At 61.1% G+C, this 23,085-nt stretch overlaps 2 protein-coding genes across 4 annotated transcripts in view; both read right to left on the bottom strand.

Annotated features, from left to right (window-relative positions):
- Window positions 1-3,685: 3,685 nt before the first annotated feature.
- EGR3 (early growth response 3) lies at window positions 3,686-9,368 on the bottom strand. Of its 2 annotated transcripts, none has more exons than XM_050982764.1 (3): window positions 9,218-9,368; window positions 7,372-7,529; window positions 3,686-6,339 (listed from the first exon to the last, which is right to left on the bottom strand). In XM_050982764.1, the coding sequence occupies exons 2-3, from the start codon at window positions 7,523-7,525 to the stop codon at window positions 5,300-5,302; spliced, it is 1,194 nt and encodes a 397-aa protein (XP_050838721.1). In that variant the 5' UTR covers window positions 7,526-7,529; window positions 9,218-9,368; the 3' UTR covers window positions 3,686-5,299. The 2 variants fall into 2 exon arrangements, with proteins under 2 accessions (XP_050838721.1, XP_050838722.1); XM_050982765.1 differs by lacking the exon at window positions 9,218-9,368 and adding an exon at window positions 6,619-6,723 and having other exon boundaries at window positions 7,372-7,505.
- Window positions 9,369-20,380: 11,012 nt separating this feature from the next.
- The window catches only part of PEBP4 (phosphatidylethanolamine binding protein 4), a 74,250-nt gene continuing 71,545 nt past the window's right edge, over window positions 20,381-23,085 (bottom strand). For both annotated transcript variants that reach the window (XM_050982773.1, XM_050982772.1), the window contains one exon: window positions 20,381-20,514. In XM_050982773.1, coding sequence (XP_050838730.1) covers window positions 20,423-20,514 — 92 coding nt within the window. In that variant the 3' untranslated portion in view covers window positions 20,381-20,422. The remainder of the gene's footprint in view (window positions 20,515-23,085) is intronic.

Raw genomic sequence — 23,085 nt, forward strand, 5'->3', positions numbered from 1 at the left:
CCTGGGATGCAGCAGAGCCCCCCCAAGATCGGGGTGCCCCTGGAGCCCCTGTTGGCAGCCCTGGGTGCCATCCTGGGGGTGGGAACGGCCCTGGTGCCACCGGGCTGGTGACAGCAGCCACATGCCAGCACACGGGGCGGCGGCGCGGGCCGGGCGCCAGGGGTGGCTTTATCAATTAGCAGGTGGAGGTAAACAGCACGGTAATTACAGCCAGGGAGGATGATGCTAAACTGGGAAGGTGTTACCGACACCGCTGAGGACAGGGATTAGCCCAAAAGGAGCAGGGGGGGCAGATCCGGGTGGGCCACCCGTGCCAGCGTGGCAACCGCCACCATTGTCCCATTTTGTGCCAGGATGGGGAGGAGGAACCAGGGTGGGTGGAGGGGGCACACTGGGAAGGGGAAGGGATGGGTTTTGGGGTGCTGTGGGTGTCAGAGCAAACCCCAAGGGGAGGTAGCCACGAGGGTCCCCACATCCCTGTCCAGGTGTGGGCAGGTGAGGAGGAAGAGGAAGAGGAAGGCTGGGGCTGGGAAGGTTTTGCTGCCAGCTGGGCCAGGCTCCTGGGCCTGTCCCCACCATGGTGCCCCTCACTGTCACCTCGGGGTGCAGGGGATGGGACAAGACAGAGCTGGGACGAGCCTGGATCTGTCATCCTGATGGCCACAGGACTCGGGGAGCCCCTTCTGTGGGGGCTCTGCTGTTTGTCCCCTGTCCCGGGAGGATGAGTGTGGCCCCTTCCTCCAGAAGGGATGGGGATGGATCCACACGGTCCCACGGGGCGGGAGATGAGGTCAGATGATCCAGAACCATCCAGGCCTTCTGTGGGTGATGTCTCCTGCCAGGCAGTGGCAGAAGCTGAGCCAGAGGTGAGAAGATCAGGGAAGGATCCCACCAACATCTGTACTCCAGCTGCAAACCAGGAGCTTCTTCTGGCTGTGAGTCCTCATTGCTCCCGACCCAGGGACGGGGCCTCAGCTCTTGGTGCTCCTCCTGAGCAGCAAATCCCATCCTGTGGAGAGCTCTTGGATCCAACCACATCCTGCAAAGCCCTGAAGACCCTCAGCGAGGTGTTGGGGGCCTCCTCAGGACCCCGCCGCTCCCGTTGAGGAGGCAAAGGCAGCAAGTTGTGTGGAGCTGGTACGTGACTGGAAGCCCTTCCCTCCTCCCCAGAACACAGATAGCCCAGAATGGGGATGGAAAGTGCCGTGTTTCCGTAGCAACCAACATTTTTCGTGCAAGGTGCTGCACGCACTCCCCGCGCTTTGCCACCCAAGGGTGCTCCTCACCTTCCTGCTCTGCGCCAGGGGGGTCCTGCCCAGCGGGATGCCCAGGCCTGGCTGGCACAGAGGGCCCCTAGGACCTGGTGGGCTCCTTCTCGCCCACAGAAGGAGCCCAAAGCGTTGGTGCAGTGTTGGGTGGCTCCTCACTGGGGCAGCTCCTCTGCTGTCCCTGTTCCCAGGATCTCCAGCATTTTCCAGCGTGAGCCACCAGTGGAGATGGGCACCTCCAGCAGCACCAGCACCAGCACAGCACCCTCAGGTGATGCTGGGGCTCTGGTGGCTCTCCTTGTGTGTGGCAGCTCTGGTTCCTGCCCACTTGAGCCACACATGGGGACACCACAGGGACACCGATGGCTCCCAAACCAACCCGCAGCCCCTGCTGGCTGCAGGACCTCCAGAGCACGCAGGGAAGGACAGTCCCAGCTCATCCCAATCACATGGCCACCAAACATTCGACCACCACGAATCCACAGGGGGACCTGGAAGCGCCAAAGCCAAGTCCTCAACAGCACAAGATGCCATCCCTGTCTGGGCCAGCTGTGCCCTGAGTCACTGTCAGAGCCTGGATTTTCCCAAAAATTAAAGCCTTTCCAAGCCAGGGAGCTCAACAAACCCCCTGGAATGGCCAGAGCAGCAGCTTTTCCAGGCCCAGCTGCAGATCCAAATCAAAAAGCAGAAAATCTGACAACATTGCCAACGCTTTCATACCCTGGGAACACCAGGAGAGACCACAGTGCCAATGCCAGCCACCAGCACTGCCAGCGAGGCCTCGGGAAGGAGGACACTTGTGGGACACTGAACCGGCAGAGCTGGACCCGCGCGCACCAAGGGACCCCCAGACCGCGGTCTGGGATCCTCCAGCACAATCCCAACTCTGAGATTCAGACTCCATCCCATCCCTGGGGAAGGATCCAACCACCACTCGCCACCACTCCAAACATCCAAGCGCCTCCAAACTCCTTCTCCCACTCGTTCCTCGTGCCCGTGCGAGTGCCAACGCTGAAACCCAGCGATTTATTTTTATCTCGAGCGATCCAGGCTGGGAAAAAAATCCCCTGCAGGCGCTGTCCCTGGGGCGATTTGGCGGGCGAAGGGCGCGGGAGCATTACCGGCTGAAGCGGCGCGATCCTCTTTGGATCCTCTTTGGTGGCCCAAAGTTATCCCGGCAGCCGCAGAAGCCGCCGGCAAAATGGTGACGGGGTCAAGGCGGCGGCAGCACGAGCGGGGGAAAACAGGATGGGGGGTCAAGGGCAAAGCAAGGACACGGCGGATTTTGGGGAGAGGGTGGGTGCCTCCACGCTGGTTGGGTGCTCCACATGACGGTTGGGTGCCCTCATTCTGGAGGGTGGCCCCATCCTGGAGGGTGGCCCCATCCCGGAGGGGTTCCCCCATCCTGGTGGGGTGCTCCCCATGCCAGTCAGGTGGCCCCATCCTGGCTGGGTTCCCCCATCCTGGTTGGGTTCCCCCCATCCCGGTTGGGTTCCCCCCATCCCGGTTGGGTTCCCCCCATCCCGGTTGGGTTCCCCCATCTCGGTTGGGTTCCCCCCATCCCAGTGGGGTTCCCCCATCCCGGTTGGGTTCCCCCATCCTGGTGGGGTTCCCCCCCTCCCAGTGGGGTTCCCCCCATCCCGGTGGGGTGCTCCCCATCCTGGTTGGGTTCCCCCCTCCCAGTGGGGTTCCCCTATCCCAGGGAAGATGCGACGCGAGGACGGAGCTGGTCGCCGTCGGGGTCACCCAGCGGGGTCTTGCTGTGCCGTCCTGTGGATAGAACTGAAGCAGAGGGAGGGGGACTGAGAAAAAAAAGTGGGTTACTTTTTTTAAAAAAATCATATAAAAAATAATATTTAAGGAAATACAGCACTAGGAGAAAAAATTCTGTACAGACAGGTTTCAAAGTCGCCCGTAAAGAGACACAGCACCCACTTCCCTGCACATTTCAACCCTTTTTACACTCCCCTTACACATTAAAACCTTTGTTTTTTACTTTCCAAACCAATATAGATCAATTTAAGCAAATAAAGATATTTACTACAGATTTTGATTGTCAGCAAACACAATATATTTACTGCATTAGCATTTGCTCACAGTGCAAATGGTACAACAATACATCAGTTCAATATTTCTGATTTTTTCCCTTAAAAATGCTGTATGCATTAACTATCATATTTGCATTACAACATGACAAATGAGCAAATGAAATGTGTGTGAAAATTATCACCTTTTCACAATATCAAGCATATTTTTTTTTTAACCTTAGTATAAGGTACTATAAATCCAAGAAATAAAAACATCCACAAAATATATTACATCTGGTATGATTTTTTTTCTCTAAGTACTCAACTTTATACAAAAGTCTTTCAAAAAATATCATTCCCTTAGGTTTGTGTGGTTAAACCTGATTGTGGTTTGTTTTTTTGTTTTTTTTTTTTTTTTTGTTCCTTTCAGTTCACATAAATTAGACTGCATTCTTCCTCTTCTCTTTATTTTTGTACGTTTTTAATGTGTTTTTTTGTGTTTTTTTTTTCACATGCAGACATCAAACCTGGATAGCACGACCTTTTGGCAACAAAGATTTTTTTTTCTTTTTAAGTCATTATTATTTTTGCTTAGTTTAGCTTAAATGTCTGAGCACAGTTTTATTAAAACAAAAGAAGAAAAAAATCAGAGCAGTCATGCAATGACATGCACATACCAGAAGGAGAAAGAAAAAAAATAATAATAAAATAGAGGACTAATTGATTTTTCTCCTCCATAGTTGGGTGGTTGTTTTAAAGTGACCAAATAAAATAAAATAAAAATATCTCACATTATAAAAAGTATTCAGCAAAATACTGGGGTGCTTGTTTTTGTTTTTTTTTTTTTTTCCCTGTATTTCTGTAAAGAATTTCCCTTCTGCTGAAAACAAAGAAAAAAAATAATAAAAAGGAAAATAAAACAAAAATAAGAAAACAAACCCAAAAGCTGCTGCCGGGACATCGCTCCCCGCTGCCCCCCGGAGTTGGGGGGACCCGCAGAGCCGCCCCCCGCCCCCCCAGCCTGGCTTGGGGGGCTGAGCCCTCTTACCTCCAACACGGGGAGCCGGTGCTTGGGGACACGGGGGGGACACGGGGCCGGGGGGGGCAGCGGGGGCTCCAGGCCCAGCAAGGAGAGGAACCAGATCAGCTCCATCCATCCATCCATCCATCATCCATCCATCCATCCATCCATCCATCCATCCATCCATCCATCCATCCATCCATCCATCCATCCATCCATCCATCATTCATCCCCTCACGGATCCTGGAGCGCCCAGCCCCGGGGGAGCCGGGCAGGACGGGACCGGGGGGGCCGATCCTGGAGGAGCCAGCCCCGGCAGGACGGGATGGGTCGGACCGAGCCCCGGGATCCAGGTCAGCCGGGATTCTTCCCGGGATCGGCCGCCCGGGCAGCCCGGAGCCGGGCCGGCTGGGTGCAGGCGGGATGGAGCCGGGAGGTGCCGGGTGAGGGCCGTGGGGTGCGGGAGAGTCGGAGCCGGGAGAGCCGGGATGGGGCAATCCAGCCGGGATCCGGGCGGTGCGAGTAATCCAGGTGCGGGAGCAGGGAGCCGGAGAGCCGGGCAAGGAGGGTGCGGACGGCCCGGCCCCCGGCGGTGCGGGTGTCGGCAGCCGGGATCCGGGAGTTGCAGGAGCAGGCGGCCGGGATCCAGGCAGCGCGGGCGGCCCGGCCCCGGGCAGTGCAGGTGGAAGCAGCCGGGATGTGGAAGGTGCAGGAGCAGGCAGCCGGGATCCAGGTGCTGCGAGCAATCCCAGCGCGGGCAGCGCGAGTCCGGGCAATCCGGGTGCGGGCAGTGCGGGTCCCATCGATCCAAGTGCAGGCAGGATCCAGGTGCGGGCAGCCTGGACCCGGTCAATCCGGGTGCGGGCAGAGCAGACCCGTCGCAGCACAACCCCGGTATCCTGAACACCGTGGGGTTCCCCCCGGAGCGGTGCCGAGGGCAAGGGGAGGAGAAGGGGTGCCACCGCGCCGCCCCCCACAATCCCTCAAGCGCACGTGGTGACAGCGGGGGCGAGGGCGACGGGGGGCGAGGTGGTGGCGGTGGCGGCGGGGGGCGCGGCGGGGGGCTGCACACCCGAGCCCTTCTCGGCCTTCTTCTCCTTCTGCTTGAGGTGGATCTTGGCGTGCCGCTTGCGCTCGTCGGAGCGGGCGAACTTGCGGCCGCAGAACTCGCAGGCGAAGGGCTTCTCGCCGGTGTGGGTGCGGATGTGGGTGGTGAGGTGGTCGCTGCGGCTGAAGCTCCGCATGCAGATGCGGCACTGGAAGGGCTTGTGGCCCGTGTGGATGCGGAGGTGACGGGTGAGCTCGTCGGAGCGGGAGAAGCGGCGGTCGCAGCCCTCGGCCGGGCAGGCGTGGGGCCGCTCGTGCAGCGGTGTCTTGCTGGGCCGGTTGGGATACTTGCGGGGTCGGATGGGCTTGAGCGTGAGGGGCGGCTGCGGCAGCCCCCCGAAACCCGGGTGGATCTGCTTGTCCTTGAAGGCCTTGATGGTCTCCAGCGGGGTTATGGGGGGCGGGTTGACGCGGATGGGGTCCAAGCTCTGGAAGGGTTTGTGCTCCGTGATGGTGCCCATGTCGTTGGGGTGGTGGTAGAGGTTATAGTCTGGGATCATGGGGAAGAGGTTGCTGTCCAAGGCGGGCTTGGCCGCCTGGTAATCCTGGGGGGAGTAGGTGAGGCCGGGGTTGCTCTGGGGGTCGTGGAAGGAGACAGGCTCTGGGTAGAGGTCACTGCAGGAGGAGTAGGGCGGCAGCGCGGGGTACATCTGGTCCACCTCGCCCTGCGGCGGCCCCATGCTGCCCGCCGAGCTCTGCGTGCTGGTGAGCGCGCCCGAGGACGGCGGCACCCCCAGGATGCCGGCGCTCATCAGGCTGATGATGTTGTCCTGGCACCAGTTGGAGGGCGAGTCAAAAGCGAATTTCCCCAGGTAGGTGACAGTCTTGTTGCCCGGGGCGGGTTGAAAAGTGCCCGAGTAGGAGGACAATTCCTGACCGGCCTTTTCGTTCGCTAAGCCAATGTCCATAACATTATCTGCAAAGTGCGAGAGAAGCGGGGCAGGGTAAGCCGGGAGGGCCCAGGGATGCACCGGGAGATGCTCCGGGGGATGCTCCGGGGAGCGGGGATGCGCCAGTTCCCCCTCGCCTGGCTCCCCCCCTTCCCCTCGCTGTTTCCACCCCGCATATGCGGCGCTGCCTGCCGGGGGTCCCGACGATGCGGGGCCGCCCGCGCCGCCCCCGCGAGGAGCTGCCCGGGGTGGGTGGGTGGGTGGGGGGGACACCCCACCGCCGCGCCGCCGGAGGAAGGAGGTACCTGCGGCTACAGGTAGGCTTCCTCCCCGTCCAGCCCCGGCAGCGCTGGGCACTCCGCGGAGCCGGGGCTGCGGCCGCCGACGCCGTTACCAACTCGCCGCCTTCCCTGCGCCGAGCCCCGGCGAGGAGAAACACGGGGATGGGGAGGGGGGGTTTAGCCAGGCGGGGCTCCGCGTGGGAGCGGGGACACGCGGGGAGCACCCGCCCCCGCCGCCCTCGGCGCTCACCTGTGCCCCCCAGATGCTCCCTCTCTCCTATCCCCCCCCTCCCCGTTTCCCCCAACCCCGTGCTCCGGGAAAGTCGGTGCCGCGTCCCGGGGAGCCCACGCTGCCGCCGCCGCCGCTGCGGGGTGTGGGGGGGCGGCTGCCACGGCCACGCGCGTCCGCGGCGCCTCCGCACCCGCGCCGATCCCGGCGCGGGCGGGCGGCCCCTGCGCGACACGGGGGTGCCCGGCCTTCCCCTCGTCCCCTCGGCCCTCCGGCTTTTCCACCCGGGCTCTCCTCCCCACGGAGCCCGGCCGCCGTCCCCGTACCTGCGGCGGCGGCTCGGCGGCGGCAGCGCTCGGCGGAGCCCTGCAGCGATCGCGCGGAGACACGGCGAGGAAAGGGGTGGGTGGGTGCGGGGGGGGGGACGCTCCCCAGCCCCAGCTCTTCCCTTCCCTCCGAGGCTCCATGACACCCTACCCACAGCATCCTCCTCCTCGCCCCACCGGCTCCCCCCCTGCTCCTGCCTTTTCCCCATTTTCCTTCCTTACCTGCAGCCATCTGGTTGTAGTGAGCCACCGAGTCACTGGTGCTGGAGAAGATATTCAAAGAGTTGGGGATCTCCTCTGGGTACAGATTGTCAGGCAATTGGTTCATCAAAGTGTTCATGGTCCCCGGCAGCTTCTCCAGTAGTTTGCCTGTCATAGCACTGGAGGAAAAGGCTGGTTCAACGTGGCTCCGAGCTCGGCTCCCGAGGAAACAACATCCGAGTGGCAAATCCGTGCGAGGGAAATCATGCAAGAAGAAAAGTTGGGGCGGGGGCGGCGGGGGGGAGGAGGAGGAGGCGGGGGGGGGGCTGGGGGTGGCCGCGGAGGAGGGGGCGCGGGGGGGGCGCGGTCCTCCGTGGGTCCCTTGGTGGTGTTTCCTCGAGGGGGAGGGGGCGATCTGGCTGGCAGATGTGGTTGTAGAAGCTGGGGGGGTGGGGGGGGGGGAGGATTTAACCCCTCCTCTCTCTCTCTCTCTCTCTCTCGCCGGCTCCCGGCCCCGGCCCCGCTTCCCCCGCGCTCGGCCCCGCTCCGCTCGCCGGTTCCTTCTCTGCCGCCCGACTGCTCCGCCGGGGACTCCGCGGGGCCTTTATGCGGGAGCGCTCCGTGACGTAGCTGCCCATATATGGACAGACAAAGCCGAGCCGAGGCCGAGACGTCACAATGGAAGCTCCGCACAATGGAACGTTGGAGAGAGCAGGAAGCGGGGCCGGCGCGCGCGGGGACGGGGGACGGGGGACCGGGCCGGGGGAACTGGGGACCCTGCACCGGGCAAGGGGAACCGGGCGCCGGATACCGGGCTGGAGGGACCGGCAACGGGGCATCCTGCATCGGGCAAAGGGGACGGGGCACCGGACGCCGGGCAAAGGGGATCGGGCAGCGGGCATGCTGCTTCGGGGAAGGGGTACCCGGTACCGGGCACCCTGCACCGGGCAGTGGGGACCGGGACCAGGGCATCGCGCACCGGATAAAGGCTACCGGGCTTCCTGCACCAAGCACCGGGCATCCTGCACGGGGTACCAGGCTCCCTGCACCGGGCAGTGGGCACCAGGAACCCTGTGCAGGGCACCGGGCATTCTGCACTTGTCACCGAGTACAGGGTACCGGGCGTGCATCAGGCATCCTGCACCGAGCACTCTGCACCGGCCCTGGGCACAGGGCACCCTGCACGGGGCACCGGGCACAGTGCACCGGGCCGGGGTCTCCCGGTCTGCGCTGCATCTCCCGCGCCGAGCGGTGCCGTCCCCCTGCGCAGGGCAGGCGGCGGCGGCTCCAGCCCTTCCAGCCCGGATCATCCCCCCGGGAAGCAGCGGGGGCGCGGGGACAGTCCGCCCCCGCCGTGCCTGACCCTGCGGCCGCCCCCGGGGCTGCTCAGAGCCAGGCTCTTACCGGGAGGTTTTTTTCCTCCATTGGAGGCCAGGACCAGCCACAAACCCCATCCCGCAGCCCGGGCTGGCACAGGAACGGGATGGGAGCTGTGCAGGGAAAGCCACAGCGCCAGGCAGTGGAGTTTGGTGGGAAGGAGAGGGTCAGAGTGGGGGGGCTGCAGAAGCCTCCAGCCCCTCGGTGTGGTGGCAGTGGTGACAGAAGGGGTCGGTTCTGCCCCGAGCCGCCCCCTCCCCATGTCCCGACTCCCGTGGAGAACAGCACTCGGAATACTTTAAAAACAGGTAACACTTGTTGGTAGCCTGTGATTTTAACCTCACCTCCCCCCTTTAAAAGTTTGGCACTTCCAAGGCGTCAGTAATTAGGTGGTTTCGTGCTAAGTGTGCCAACTGATGCTATCTTTAAAACCCTCCGAGTTATATAGCAAATGTATGGAAAAATGCTGTGTTGCAATAGCTCCACTTACCCAATTCCTGCAGGGCCGGCTTTGCCATGGGAGTGAAATCCGGGCTACGGGAGGGCTGCGGCGGGAGGGGACCGGACAATCGCCGCTGGGACGCGGGGCACGGGCACACCGGGGGCTGTGAAGGTGCACCGAGGCCCGGGCACTGTCGCTGCGCGGTGCCGGCAGCCGCTCGGGGCGGGGGGCGGGGTGGGCGGGGGGTGCTGCCTTGCGCAGGGCGGGGGGAGCGTTCCCGGGGTGGGGGGCAGCGAGCCCCGACATGGGCTGTTCGTGACCTCGAGGAGAGGAGGGGCCTGTGTGTTCCACCAACTTCAGGGTCACCATTCACTTCAGAGCCCCCCACATCCACTTCAGGGCCCCCACATCCACTTCAGGGCCCCCGTGCACTCCAGGGCCGCTCGTTCACTGCAGCCCCCCAGGCACTGCAACTCCAACCCCTGCAGTGCTGCCCCTCCATCCACCGACCCCCCTTCCACTAGGAATCCCCCCTACCCTGTGCAGAACCCCCCCATCCTGTGCAGAGCCCCCACACTTTGTAGAGCCCCCACATCTTGCCCAGGACCCCCATGCTGTGCAGAGCCCCCCACCCTTCTTAGACCCCCCCCATCCTGCACAGAGCCCCCCTCCTTTGCACCCGTTTCACCCCCATCCTTTGCAGGACACTCTCCCTGGTTTTACTCCTCTCTCGGTCTCTCTCACCCCACCTTGCGCCCCTCCCGAGGTGCAGCCCCCTCCCCAGCGCATCCCCCGCCCGCCCCGCCCGTGGCCCGGCGCGGCCCGGGGGGAGCGCGGCGGCGGCGGCGGCGGCGGCGGCGGGGGGAGCGGGGGGGGGGGGAGCGCGGGGCGGCGGCGGGCGGGCGGCCGAGGGGAAGCGCCATACAAGGCCTGGATCCGGCCCCGCCTCCGCTCCCTTCTTTGGCCGCCGGTTCCGGCGCCCCCGGCGCTGCCGAGGTGCGGGGCGGGCGCGGGGCGCGGAGGGGGATCCACGGCCCGCGCCCCCCCGGGCAACACCGCCCCGAGCTGCGGGGGTGAGGAGGGGGTCCCGCTGACACCCCCGTCCCCCAGGGGTCCTCCCCCGTCACCGCATTCCCCCGGTGGGAGCGCGCCCGCAGCCGCAGCGCCGGGGATGCTGCAGGGCCCCCGCTCCGTGTCCGGCTCCCGCGGCCCCGCAGGTCAGAGCAGGGACTCCCCCCAAATTAAACCACCTCTCCTCAACCCTGAATTGTGTCCGGTACCAACACCACCACCTTGTTCCTCCCGATTTACAGCGGACGGTGCGGGTTTGCTCAGCCTTATCGGCACCCACGGGCGAGGGTCCCGTGGTGAATTCCTGCTCCGGAGCAAGCAGCTCCTCGCCCTGCTCTGGAAAACTCTACATCCCCACGAGTGCCAGCCCCATGCTGGGCTCACACCGGCCAGGGTGGGTGTCTGTCTCCCGAGGGTGACAGTGACACGGGAGTGGCACCTGCTTCCCACTGGGAATTCAGCTGCCTCCTGCCCGCTCGGGGCGGCTGGGGCTGTGGGTGCAGCCCAAACCCTCTCGGTGGGGTTTAGGCTGGGTTTAAAGCCCCTGAGTCATGGGGACCTGCCGCTAAACCCGGCTGGTGAGAGCAGGACAGCTCAGGCACTGACAGCGGTTTGATTGGGAACGGCCTTAAGCCAAAATAAACCGAGGCAGACTCCGACTGGCACGGCAGCGGCCGCATGGGGGTTGGACTGACTTAGTTACAGCTCAGCTTAATGGGTCAGAGCATCCCGAGCCGAGCTCTTCACCCAGCGGGAGGGGGGGAGAAACAGAGAGTCTCACCTGGGATGGCTCTGGATGGTTTTAAATTACAGCCCAGGCTGGATGGAGTCTGCAGCTGAGAGGTTTCACTCTTTTTTTCGTCATCCCACACACCAGCCTCGTGTGAACCCCGTCCTGATCCAGGTGTTTCCGTGACCTGGATCATCACTACTGGCACTCCATGCCCGTGGATTTTCCCCCTGCCCCGCTCAGGTGAGACCCCACCTGCGGTGCTGACTCCAGGTCCAGGGAGCACGGGAAGGACGTGGAGCTGCTGGAAGAGCTGCAGAGGAGGTCATGGAGCTGCTCTGGAGCCAGGCTGGGAGAGCTGGGGGGGGCTCACCTGGAGAGGAGAAGCTCCAGGGAGAGCTCAGGGCCCCTTACAGGGCCTGAAGGGCTCCAGAAGAGCTGGAGAGGGACTGGAGACAAGGGATGGAGGGACAGGACACAGGGAATGGCTCCCACTGCCAGAGGGCATGGATGGATGGGAGATTGGAAAGGAATTTCTGGCTGTGAGGGGCTGGGATGGAATTCCCAAGGAAGCTGTGGCTGCCCCTGGATTCCTGAAGTGCCCAAGGCCAGGCTGGACGGGGCTTGGAGCACCCTGGGACAGTGGGAGGTGCCCCTGCCCATGGCAGGGGGTGGCACTGGGTGAGCTTTAAGGTCCCTCCCCAGCCAAACCATTCCAGAATTCCATGAAATGCTGCCCTCCCTCCTCAATCCCAAGTGTCCCACACCAGCGTGGCCCCATCCCCCCTCACCTCCCAGCATCCCGTGCAGGGGTTGTGACAAACAGTGACATTATTTAACCATGTCCCGCCCTGCCCAGTTCCCGTGACACCCACCCAAGTGCTGGCGAGGAACCGAGAGCCCCCAGCTCCCAGCCCGACCCTCCCTCGGGGGTTTGTGATGCTGAGAGCAGCCACACCCCATCCCCAAAACCCCGCTGGCTCCCATGGGACCAGGACACTGTCCCCCTGTCCCCCTGGGTGCTGTCACCTGACGGGCGACTTCTCCCCGCTCCTCTCGGTCTTGTGACCGAGCGAGCCCTGATTCGTGTGCCGGGAACCCTGCAGGTGCTCCGGGCTGCGCATCCTAGGGGAGCCCCGGGCTTCGAAAAGGAGAACTCGTCAGGGTTTTTCACCTAATTAACGACAGCCTAATTGTACTTGCAGAGAAGGGAACGCGAGCCCAGTTTTCGTGCCTCGTGGCCGGGCTGATGGGCTGCTCGCTCCCTAAAATTCACTTGAGCTGAGCCTTGAAGGCGGGGGGACATCACGAGCTGCTCCTGTTCGGTGTCTCAGGAGCTCTGGAAAGCTCCACACGGGGCTCGGTTCTGCGTTTCAGGCTTTTAACTCCGGGGAGGGAGAGAGGGATCATCTGTAATGATGGCGATGATCGCCAGCATTGTCACCTCATCCCGGATTACAAAGGATGCTCAGGCACGGAGCCCGAGGCACAAACCAGAACGCGGAGCTTTTCCTCCGCAGCCCTTGGATTCGCTGCAGATGCAGATCTGGGGCTGGGAAGGTCACGGAGTCGTAAACAGAGTGTGGCTGGTGGGGACCTGAAAGGTCACCGGCCTCCTACCCCCGGGGGACGACTGTGCCTGGGCCACGTGTGTAGGCGGCTGCCTGGATGGTCGACAGCACAAACTTTTCTCGAGCAGCTTGGAGAGGGGAAAAACACACCCCGAGCCACCCGAACCACGGGGTGGGCGTCGCGGGGTACCTGATCAAGCCGCGGTGGTTACTCAGCGTGTGAGTTTGTTTTATTTTATTTTGTTTGCAGGCGCTGAGCTGCTGTGGCACTTCAGGGCTGTTCGTTCTCTCTGGCAAACAACAGCTGCCCAGATGTGGCTGTAGCAGCGGCAGTTTGTTCTCTGAGCATTCCATGGCCTGGCATGAAAGATGCTCAGCACTGGCAGGGATGGGATTCAGGGTAATCTGGAATTTCTGGGGGAGGAGAGACTTTCTTTGCTGCTGTCGGTCGTGGGAAATCCTCATTTCAGGCCAAACTGTGACTGAGGGAACTGCAGCCAGGAGAAACTGCTGGGCAGCCTTCCTGGTCCCAGACCAACACCCTCCCGGCCCGTGTCCTTCCCAACGCTCCTGCCTCACCTTGGTTTTCCTGATTTGCCTGTGAAAACTCCACACCCTCCTCCTCCTCCGGAAATATTTGGAAACACTCACACTGAAATATGCATGGAAAAGGAGATGGGCATTTCCCTCGTGGAAAAGGAGGCTGGCATCTCCCTCTTGGAAAAGGAGATGGGCAGACCCCTTTTGGAAAGGGAGATCAGCATATTCCTCTTGGAAAGGGAGACTGGCATCTCCCTCCTCCTGCAGGACAGGAAGGGCCCCACAGGCAGAACTTGCTGCCCTGGGGTGTCCCTGGGTAGATCCCAAAGAATGGATCCCCATAAGCCAAACCCCAGGGTGGCTGGTGGGGGCAACTCTGGGAGCGTTGTGGGTGGCTGTGGGAAGCCATTTCCTGCCTCAGTTTCCCCCGTGGCAAGGCAGGGATCAGCCCTGCCTCACCCTGTGTGGCAGCAGGATGAAAACCTTGGGATGGGGAGGAAAAGCCCTTTGGAGCAGAGCCCCAAACATCTTGCTGATCCTGGGAAATGGGTTCTGGGTGGCCAGGCTTGGTTCCTGAAGGGAGCAACCCTGGGAGATGGCTGGAGGCCAGGCATGCACCTGCAGGAGTGTTTGAGGTGCTGGGGGGGAGAAGCTCTTCCCAAAGAGCATCCCACAGCTTCCTGCTGCTCCTGGGGGTGAGGGACCCCAACCCCATAACTCTGGGGTGGGGAACTCCAACCCCACAACTCTGGGGTGGGGAACTCCAACCCCACAACTTTCACTGCTCCCAGGGGATGCTGGGGGACCCCAACCCCACAACTCTGGGGTGGGGAACTCCAACCCCACAACTCTGGCTGCTCCCAAGGATTAGTGGGGGACTCCAGGTTGTGCCAGCAAGGGGCTGCTGAGTGCTCTGGGGGAGCTGGAACCTCTGGGTCGCCCCAGTCTGACACAGGTCTGGTTTTCCAAGCCCTTCCTGTTATTATCCAGCCGGGGAACAATAGCGGGGCAGCTGGGGCTGTGTGACCTGGAGATAAGGAGACAGCTGATTAACAGGGAAACTACAGAGCAGGCCCAGAGTGAAAGTGGTCCCGAGGGAGCAGCACCAGTGGGAAGGATGGGATTCCAGCCAGGATCAGGAGCAGAGCGGGCTGCAAACCCAAGGATGATTTTATGGGACCAGCGGCAACCTCGGCATGGTGGCACCAGGAAGGAGCCCTGGAGTGACCCCACGAAGGGTTTGCAGGGGGAGACCACAAAGGCGTTTTTTAACGTGAAACCAAGAAACAGAAGAGGAACTGGACACTGGAATCGCAGCTCCCAGAGCTGTGCCATGACAGCACCCCGGAGATGTGAGCACGGAGAGGAGCAGAGGACGTCAGAACCCCCCAAATCCACCACGTCCAGCGGAAAAAGGGCTCGGTGTTGTGTCAGCACGGAGGGGTGAATCCGGAGCGGTGGGAGGGGCGGGGTGTCCTCCCAGACGGAGTATTCCAAGGGCTGCGAGCCTGGGAAAAAGCGCTGCTCCCGAAGGCTGAGCTACAACCAGCCCAGGAGAAACTGGGGAGAGGCCAAAGGCGAGGGATCTGTGAGCCATTGAAACCAGCCCGGGGGGAATTTGCCATTTCCTAGCAATGAGGAAATGTGAGGTTGGCTGAGGAGCCGCGGGGCTGCGGGCAGGGAATGGGAAGCGAGAGCAGTCGGCAAGTGAGGACAGGCCGGGCCGGGGCCGCGGGGCGAGTCCGTCCGTGCTGGCCGGGGAGCAGCAGGGGCGCTGGCAGAGCCGTTCGCCTCTTTCCACCACACCTTGGGATGCCAAGCCCGCCGGGCATCCGCCTCATCCCGCAGCCAGCTGGGGTAAACAGGGCAGTGCCAGGCACCCGGGCACGGCAGCTCCTGGGCTGGGACCACCGTATCGAAAACGCTTTGGTTGGTTTTGTTCTGCAGAGCAGCGTTTTGGGGCAAACCACATCTGAAGGTGCTCGTGGCTCCCGGAGGAGTGGGAGAGGCTGGGAGCTTCCCACAGCCGCGGACAAACCCAGCTCAAACCGACTCGGGGAGCAGCTGAAAGAGGAAACAAAACCTGGGCTGAGTTTCTCCCCGCTGAGCATCCCTTGAATGCTCATCCCGGGATGCCTGGCCGAGCCTCTGGGCACAGCTCAGCTGCTGCTTTCCCTCAGGAACTGCTGGAATTTGCATCCCAGTATGCTGCCAGAGCACGGCTGAATGGTCCAGCCCCAGTGAGCAGGATGGGGGTCCAGGACCCCAAACCAGCTCTGGCCCTGGGCCACCAGACAGCCCCACAAAGCTCCTCTGATGTTATACAGCATTTTGGAAACCCAATAACAATTAATTATTGCTAATTAATGACACCATCACTGCAGGACCAGCCTGTGTGCAGCTTGCTGCCCGCTGGCACAGACACAGAGGTGGGGACACGTCCCTGTCCTCGCCTTTCCTGCCTCACCTATTACTTCAGGAGCCCTAAATTCCTGCCACGGCCCAGCTGCCTCTCCCAGGGCCCGCCCGGTGCCGGCTCCTGGAGCAGCAAAGCCCAGCAGCAGCTCCTAGTGCAGCTCCCACCCCCATCCCCATCCCCGTGGCACGGGAGGACCCCCGGAGCGGGGCTTTGTGAGTCCCCAGCACGAGGATGAAGGCTGGGAGCTCCTGGCTGGATCATCCCGGCGTCGCCCACCCCTGGCTGACGTGCAGAGCCGGGTGTCTCAGCATCCCGTGGGGCTGCTGATGCTCAGCTGGCCGGGGGATTCTCCCACGTCGGCTCCCAAATCGGGCAGCGCCCGCTCGTCCCCAGCAGCACGTGGGGATTTGGGGATTATCCCTCCTGACCTATTTCCCGGGGGGGTGCAGCCGGGCTTAGCTCAGGGAACGCTTGAGGAGTGCAGAGATCTGCAGATAGAGGAGCTCCGAGGTGTGAGATATCAGAATTAATTCGCAGGTTGATATAGTTATGCGCTTAGATCATCATCAGCTGATCCTGCTAATCCCTTCTTGAGCAAGTCCCTGGCTGAGGGGGAGCTGCTGCCTGGCACAGCCGAGCGAGCTCCTGGCAGCTGCCTTGTCCCTGTGGCATCACCAGGTGCCACCGAGGCTTGGGGGTGACAGGGGTGTCCCCCAGTGCCTGCCCCAGCCTTAAATCTGCATTTTCCTGGGATGAGCCCTCTGCATCCCACCCGGGGCTGCCCCCCTTGAGCCAGGGGCCGAGACTTTCTCCCATTAATTATTTCAGTGATTATTAAAAACAGGTAATTGTTATCCTGTTGGCTTAGGGCTCGTGTTTAGCACGAGCTTCTCCTGGCCTCCAGCCCAGTTTTGGTGAGGAACACCCCCCATGTGCTGCTGGGTGCTGCTGTTTCTCACCAGGAACACTCAATTTTCACGAGCTCATTGTTAATTTTTAAACTCCAAGTCCTCTCCTCCCTCAGTCACGCCATGGAGTGGGTGGGTTTGCTTCGGGAAGGGGCTGGAATTGCCCAAGCCCAGCTCAGAGTCCCATCCTGGGGGAGCAAAGGGGAGCTGTGTCCATCCCACAGCCGTGTCTGGGCTCAGCTCAGCCCACAGCCCCCCCAGAATCCCCAGGACTGTGTGTTTCCATGGGTTTATGGCCTTGGAATGCAGCTGGGCTCTGCAGGGTTGGTGAATCCATGCTGGAGTCCCTGGGATGTGCCATTGGGGCTGCAGGTCCCAGCTCACACCCCACACCTGAGCTCACCCAACTCTGTTTTCTCCCAGCCCTTCACACCAAAAAGTCATGAAGCCACGACAGTGGAAAGTCGAGGTAACAAATACAAATAAAACTTCCTCTGGAGGCTAAAAATGACACCTAGACAGTGAAAAAAACTTCTCTGGGTGACAATAACAGAGCGTGGAGCTATTTCAGTGTTGGGCTGTTCCATTGCAGCACTCGGTGCTGGGGTTGTGGCCGCTCTAAACCAGCCACTTCCCCAGGGACGTGACGTGTTTCCTTTCCATCACAAACTGATTTAGAAGCAAAACTTTCTACATTTAGGCAGCTGAGAGGCTCAGCTTCTCTTTTCTCCCTCGTGCCGATGGTGAGCGAATGGAAGGAGAGATAAAGGGGGTGGGACCAGCCTGAAGTGACTGTGCTTGGCTTCCTCCTTGTCAGTTTTTTCCTTCACTCTTTCTAAATAATCGAAAAGTGAACCAGAAAACCACAATTAATATTTTCCACGCCGTGGAGGCCTCGTGTGCATCCCAGTGAGAGTTTGTGGTGCAGGGCTGGCCAGGGCTGCTGCGTTTGCAGCGCTGAGTGCCCCCACAAGGCCAAGGTGCTGTGTCCTGGCAGGGATCATCCCACCACGGGGATACTGCAGCCAGCTGGGCGCATTCCTGATCTGATCATCCCCATCTCCATCCCCACCTTCATCCTCATCCCTATTGCCATTCTCCATCTCCATCCCATCTCCATCCTCACCTTCATCCTCATCCTTATTCCCATTCTCCATCTCATCCCCATTTCCATTCTCCATCCCCGTCCTCATCCCTGTTCCCACTATCAATCCCTATCCCCATTCTCAATCCCCGTTCCATCCCATTTTATCTCCATCTCCATCCTATCCACATCCTCATTTCCATTCATGTTCTTCCATCTCCATCTTCATCCCATCCCCAGTCTCATCTCCACTCCCTCTCCTTCTCCATCTTTACCTCACTCCCATCCTTGTTCTCCATCCCATCCACATCCCCACCTCCATTTCCATCTCCACCCCATCTGTCCCCTCACCCCCATTCTCCATCTCTGCCCCCATTCCCATTTCCATTCTCTATCCCATCCCATTCCCATCTCTATTTTCCACCCTATTCTCATTCCATTTCCATTCTCCATTTCTGTCCCCATTCTCATTTCCATTCTCCATCCCATCCCATTCCTATTTGCATTTCCATTCTCCATCCTATCCCATTACAATTTCCATTCTCATTTCATTTCCATTCTCCATCCCATCCCATCCCATCCCATCCCAACCCATTCTCCATCTTATCCCATTCCCATTTCCATTCTCATTCCATTCCCATTCCCATTCCCATTCCCATTCCCATTCCCATTCCCATTCCCATTCTCCATCTCTGTCCCCATTCCCATTCCCATTCCCATTCCTATTCCCATTCTCCATTTCTGTCCCCATTCCCATTCCCATTCCCATTCCCATTCTCCATCTCTGTCCCCATTCCCATTCCCATTCCCATCCCACCCCACAGGGCCATGGATCACTCCAGCTCCCAGCGACCCCAATCCCAGCTCAGCTCCATTTGTCCCATCCCCAGCTGAGCCCAGGAAGAGCAGTGATCATTTCCTAGAAGGATAAACCCCCAGTTGCCTTTTCTCCACCCAAAATAACCGCGGCAGCCACCAGGAGCAGGGAGGGGAGGCTGCTGCACTTTGGCTGCCGGATGTCAGCCCAGCCCTGACCTCTCATTTACACCGAGCCTCGCTCCCATCTGCCGGGCCAATTACACCCTGCTCTGAGGGCAGGACAGAAAAAGGAGAAATCCAACTTTAGCAGACTTCCATGACATCTCAGTGTCATTTCCTCTGCTGCTAATCTTAGTGCCAGTGGCAGCGGGGTTCGTGTTTTTTTTCCCTGGGTTGTGGTGTTACCCAGCTTCCTTTTTTTGTTCCTTTCCTTCCCGCCGGCTCCTGCAGCTTCACCCAGCCTTGTGTGCCCAGGGCAAGGCTGGATCCTGCTCCTGCAGCCCCTTGGACACCCTGGTTCATCTTGGAGGGGACAGAGCTCTGCAGGAGCCCCGTGTGATTCAGCCCCTCCGAGGCAAAGAGCCACTTCCTGGAGGGAAAGTCCCAGCCAAGTTTAACCCCCCAGTGCAGGACTGAAATCCACATTTAACCCCCCAGGACTGAAATCCATATTAACCCCCCAGTGCAGGACTGAAATCCACATTTAACCCCCCAGGACTGAAATTCACATTTAAGCCCCCAGTGCAGGACAGAATTTCATATTAACCCCCCCAGTGCAGGACTGAAATCCACATTTAACCCCCCCAGGACTGAAATCCATGTTTAACCCTCCAGAGCAAAACTGAAATCCACTTTTAACCCCCCAGTGCAGGACTGAATCCCACATTTAACCCCCTCAGTGCAGGACTGAAACCCCCCAGGACTGAAATCCACATTTAACCCCCTCAGTGCAGGACTGAAACCTCCCAGGACTGAAATCCACATTTAACCCCCCAGTGCAGGACTGAAATCCACGTTTAACACCCCAGGACTGAAATCCATGTTTAACCAACCCCCCAGGCAGGACTGAAATCCGCTCTCACTGCCAGGCACCCAGGAGAGGTGACAGCAGGATGGCACAGAGATGTTTTTTTGGCATCAGGTAGCTCTGTTCCAGAGCCAGGCACTGATGCAGAGCTGAGATGCAGCAACCAGAGCATCACAACCCCTCTGAAGGATCCCAGGCCTCCCTGCCCAGCCCTGAGCCCTCATTCCCTCGTGCCTCAGTTTCCCCAGCCTGCAGAATGTCCTGGGCTCCTGCTCTCCATGGTTTGTTCCAAGGGGAAGATTATTCCTGGCCATGGGCAGGACAGAGGTGGCTTTGTCACAGCGCAGACACCGGGATGTGCTCCAAGGAGGAGCTGCAGGCGGGTGAGCCTCGGAGAAAACTGAGTCTTAGATGAAAGCCTAATTAAGGAGCTAATTAAAGGGGAGGTCGGGCTAAGTGGCCAGTAGGCAGAGCTCTGCTGATTTATGCCTTTAATTTTGGTTTTGCTTTCCAAGAGAAACGGGCTGAGGGCAAAGGCAGGGACGGGGCAGTGCCCGGTTCCCATGCGGTGCCACCAAGGGACCCCTGGACAGGCATCACTGTCCCTGTCCCCTCCTGGGTGACCCTGGGGTCACCTAAACGAGGGTCTGGCTGGCCACTCCCTGCTCCCATTGCCCACAGGGGGCTGCTCATCCCATGCAGATCCCAAAACGCCAGACTCACCTGGCACCACCCCTGCACCACAGAGCCCCCTGTGCTCCATCCAAACTTTATTCAGGAAGCTGCAGGCATCAAACTCAAAGTCCCCAAACTGCCAGGGGGACATGCAGGAGGTCAAGTCAGAAATGGGGTGAAGGGGGGAGAAGGGGAGATGCCGGAATTCCTGGGATAGCCAGGTGAGCTGGGATGTTCCCCAGGGGGAGAGAGAACTTGGCTTTGGGAGGGGAGGGGTTGGGGCTGGTGCTGTGGCTCTGGGCTGGGAGCAGGGTGGGTTCATCCTCAGTGGGTCTGGAGTCCCCTCTGCTCCGGGCAGAGGTGGCTCTGTGGTGTGGGGATGTGCAGGGCAAGGGAGGGATGGCCGCAGTTAATCCTTGTAGTTTTTGGTGAGGAACTGGGTCGAGGCCACAGGGTGGCCCAGATGAAAATCCTCCACGAAGTCCTTCAAGTCCCAAGTGCCTGGGGAGAGAGGAAAAGGGGGTGAGCAGGGCTGGAAGAGGGCTGGAGAGGGCAGCAGCCCTGTGCAGCTGCTGCTCTGCCCCAAACCACATCCTGCACACCCCAGGAGGCCCCAGGGACAGCGAGGAGTCACGGGGACCCCAGCTCTGAGCGCCCTGGGGGTACCAGGCTCCTATCCTGCCCCCTGACCTTTGGAGCAAACCTTCCTACGGCTTCCTACGAGCCCACCCTGGGGGTGGCACAGTTGGAAATCCCCCTGGGGATGTCACAGGAGATCCCCTGTCCCCCATGGTGGCATTCACGGAGCTGCTGCTCCACAGACTGCTGCAGCCCAGGGGGTTCCTCATTCCTGACCCTCCTCCCCCGCTGCCTGCCCTGACCCCGGCATCCCGGAGCTCTGGGGGCAGCTTCTGCCAGGTCCAGCTGTGGTTTTCCCCACGTAGGCAGCAGGGGAACTCTCTCCAGGTCGAAAGGCAGGAGGGATTCCCTCACACCCGGGCCCTGTGGGGCAGAAATCCCCCTGTGCCCTGCCAGGGTCGGGCACTGAGCCTGTGTCTGGCTGGTGGCTGTAGGAGCATCCTGCCCTGACCGGGGGGGCTTTCCCTGGTGCCCAAACAACTCACGCTGCCCCTCCTTGTGGGCAGAGGGGCCCGTTGTTTATCTGAAACCTGTCCTCTCCTCTTCCTGGCTGCTCTTTAATGTCACGCGGCAGCCTGGCAGCCTTTATCTGCTGCCACATCTCAGCCCCGACCGGAGCACAGCGTCCCCTTTGCTCTTGCAAAAGTGCTGAGCAAAACCTGAGCTGCTGCATCACCTCCGTGGGGTGGTGATGGCTGGGGGAGCTGCTGGAGCTCCCACCTGCTCCCCACCTCGGGCTGGGAGCTCCAAAAAAAGCTCTGGAGATTCTCGCCGTGACCTGGAGCTGCGGGAGGCCGCGGCTGGGAAGGAGCTCACAGGATGCTCAGGAAGGACCTGCATCCCACATTCCGGCTGGGATGTGATGTTGGAACGCACCAGGCTGCTGCTGCAGGCTCCCAGGTGTCCCCTGCCACCCTCCGAGGACACAAACCAAGCCGAGAGCGAGGACAGTCCCAACGTCCCGCGCTGGGGTCGCCGCCAGCCGGGACACAGAGCCACGAGCCCCCAGTTCCACCACGGCAGGAGGGGCAGCTCCTCTCCTGGGGGTCTCAACCCAACCCCCTCCGTGCCGGGGGTCCCGATGAAGGTGGCACCAGGGGAAGGAGCCCCGGGGGGGCGGCTCCCGCTGTGCCTGGTGGGTGCCTTTCATCCGGAGCCTTTCAAAGCACCGGGGAAACCCCCCGGGAGAGCCGTGGGTGCCACTCTGGGCCGGGGTGAGAGCGAGACGCGGCACTCCCGACTCCCAGGGGTGCCCGAGCTGTCACTGATGTTCGCGGAGCCTCCGGAGAGGCGCGGATGAAAGGAGCCGGGGGAGGCAGAGCCTCTGCGGGGCTGCAGGGCCGGGGTTTTTCCTGACCTACTTTCCTACCTGCCCTGGCACCGCTGGTGCCCGGCCCGTCGGGCCAGGGAAAGCCCCGGGGCAGCCGCGGGTGTGGCCGGGGGGGGGATGCACCGGGGGGTGCCAGATTTGGGGAGCCGGGTCCCCCTACACCAAATCCAACCCCTCGGGAGCATCCCCAGAGCGGGTGCCCCATCCCGGCGTGACCAACTCCCTGTGCCAGCCGTCCCAAGTCACCCCAGCTGGCTGCCGAGGCTGGGGACTGTGAGTCACTGGGATCATGGAGCCGGGAAAGGAACAGGGGGCCGGCCGGGGAGCCGAGGTCGCGGTGCCACCGTCCCCTCTCCCTGCCGCAACAATACGGCGTTTCATCCGTGGCTTGGTCCGTTTTCAAGCTCATTTCCCAAAGGATTAAATCATCCCACTTGGCTCTTATCTGCACTCCCGCCGGAGGAAGAGGAGTGCCCGCTGACACCCACACGTGCGCGGCCGCCTGAGCCCGGAGCGCCCGATGGGGAAACTGAGGCACGAGGCAACGGCTGGGCTCGGGGAGCTCGGCATGCCCGTGATCCCACAGCTTTCCCAGCGCTGCCCTTGTCTCCTGCCCACCCCTCCAAACGCCGGTCCCCTCCTCCCCCGGCCCCCCGGCTGTAATTTATCAGCCTCATCAGCGGCGATGTTCTCCTGATGGGAGCCCTGATGCTTCTCTGCCAAGATTAATGATGTCCCAGCGGAGGTGGGCGGGAGGCCCGCAGCTGCTTTGGTCACCATTAAGTGACACCCGGGGACTCGGGCCGGCACCGTGCTCTCCCCGCAGCCCTTTGCCGCCTCCCGTCCCGGCCGCAGCCTTTCCCTCCCCGCCGGGGCCCAGTCCAACCCGATTTTCCAGCTGGGTGGATCGGATTGGAGGCGCACAAGGTCGGCTCATGAGTCAATGCCGCGGCCCCGATCCGGAGCTGGAGCTGGAGCTGGAGAGGGATGGAGCCACAGGCTGGCCGGGCTCAGCCCCATCCCTGCTCCCCAAAGGACTTGTTGCTTCCCAGAGGCAAAATTTCTGGGAGGAAAAAAAAAAAAATCCATTCCTGGTTGTGAAA

The sequence above is a fragment of the Serinus canaria genome, chromosome 22 (genome assembly GCF_022539315.1).
Source record: "Serinus canaria isolate serCan28SL12 chromosome 22, serCan2020, whole genome shotgun sequence".
Taxonomy (NCBI): domain Eukaryota; kingdom Metazoa; phylum Chordata; class Aves; order Passeriformes; family Fringillidae; genus Serinus; species Serinus canaria.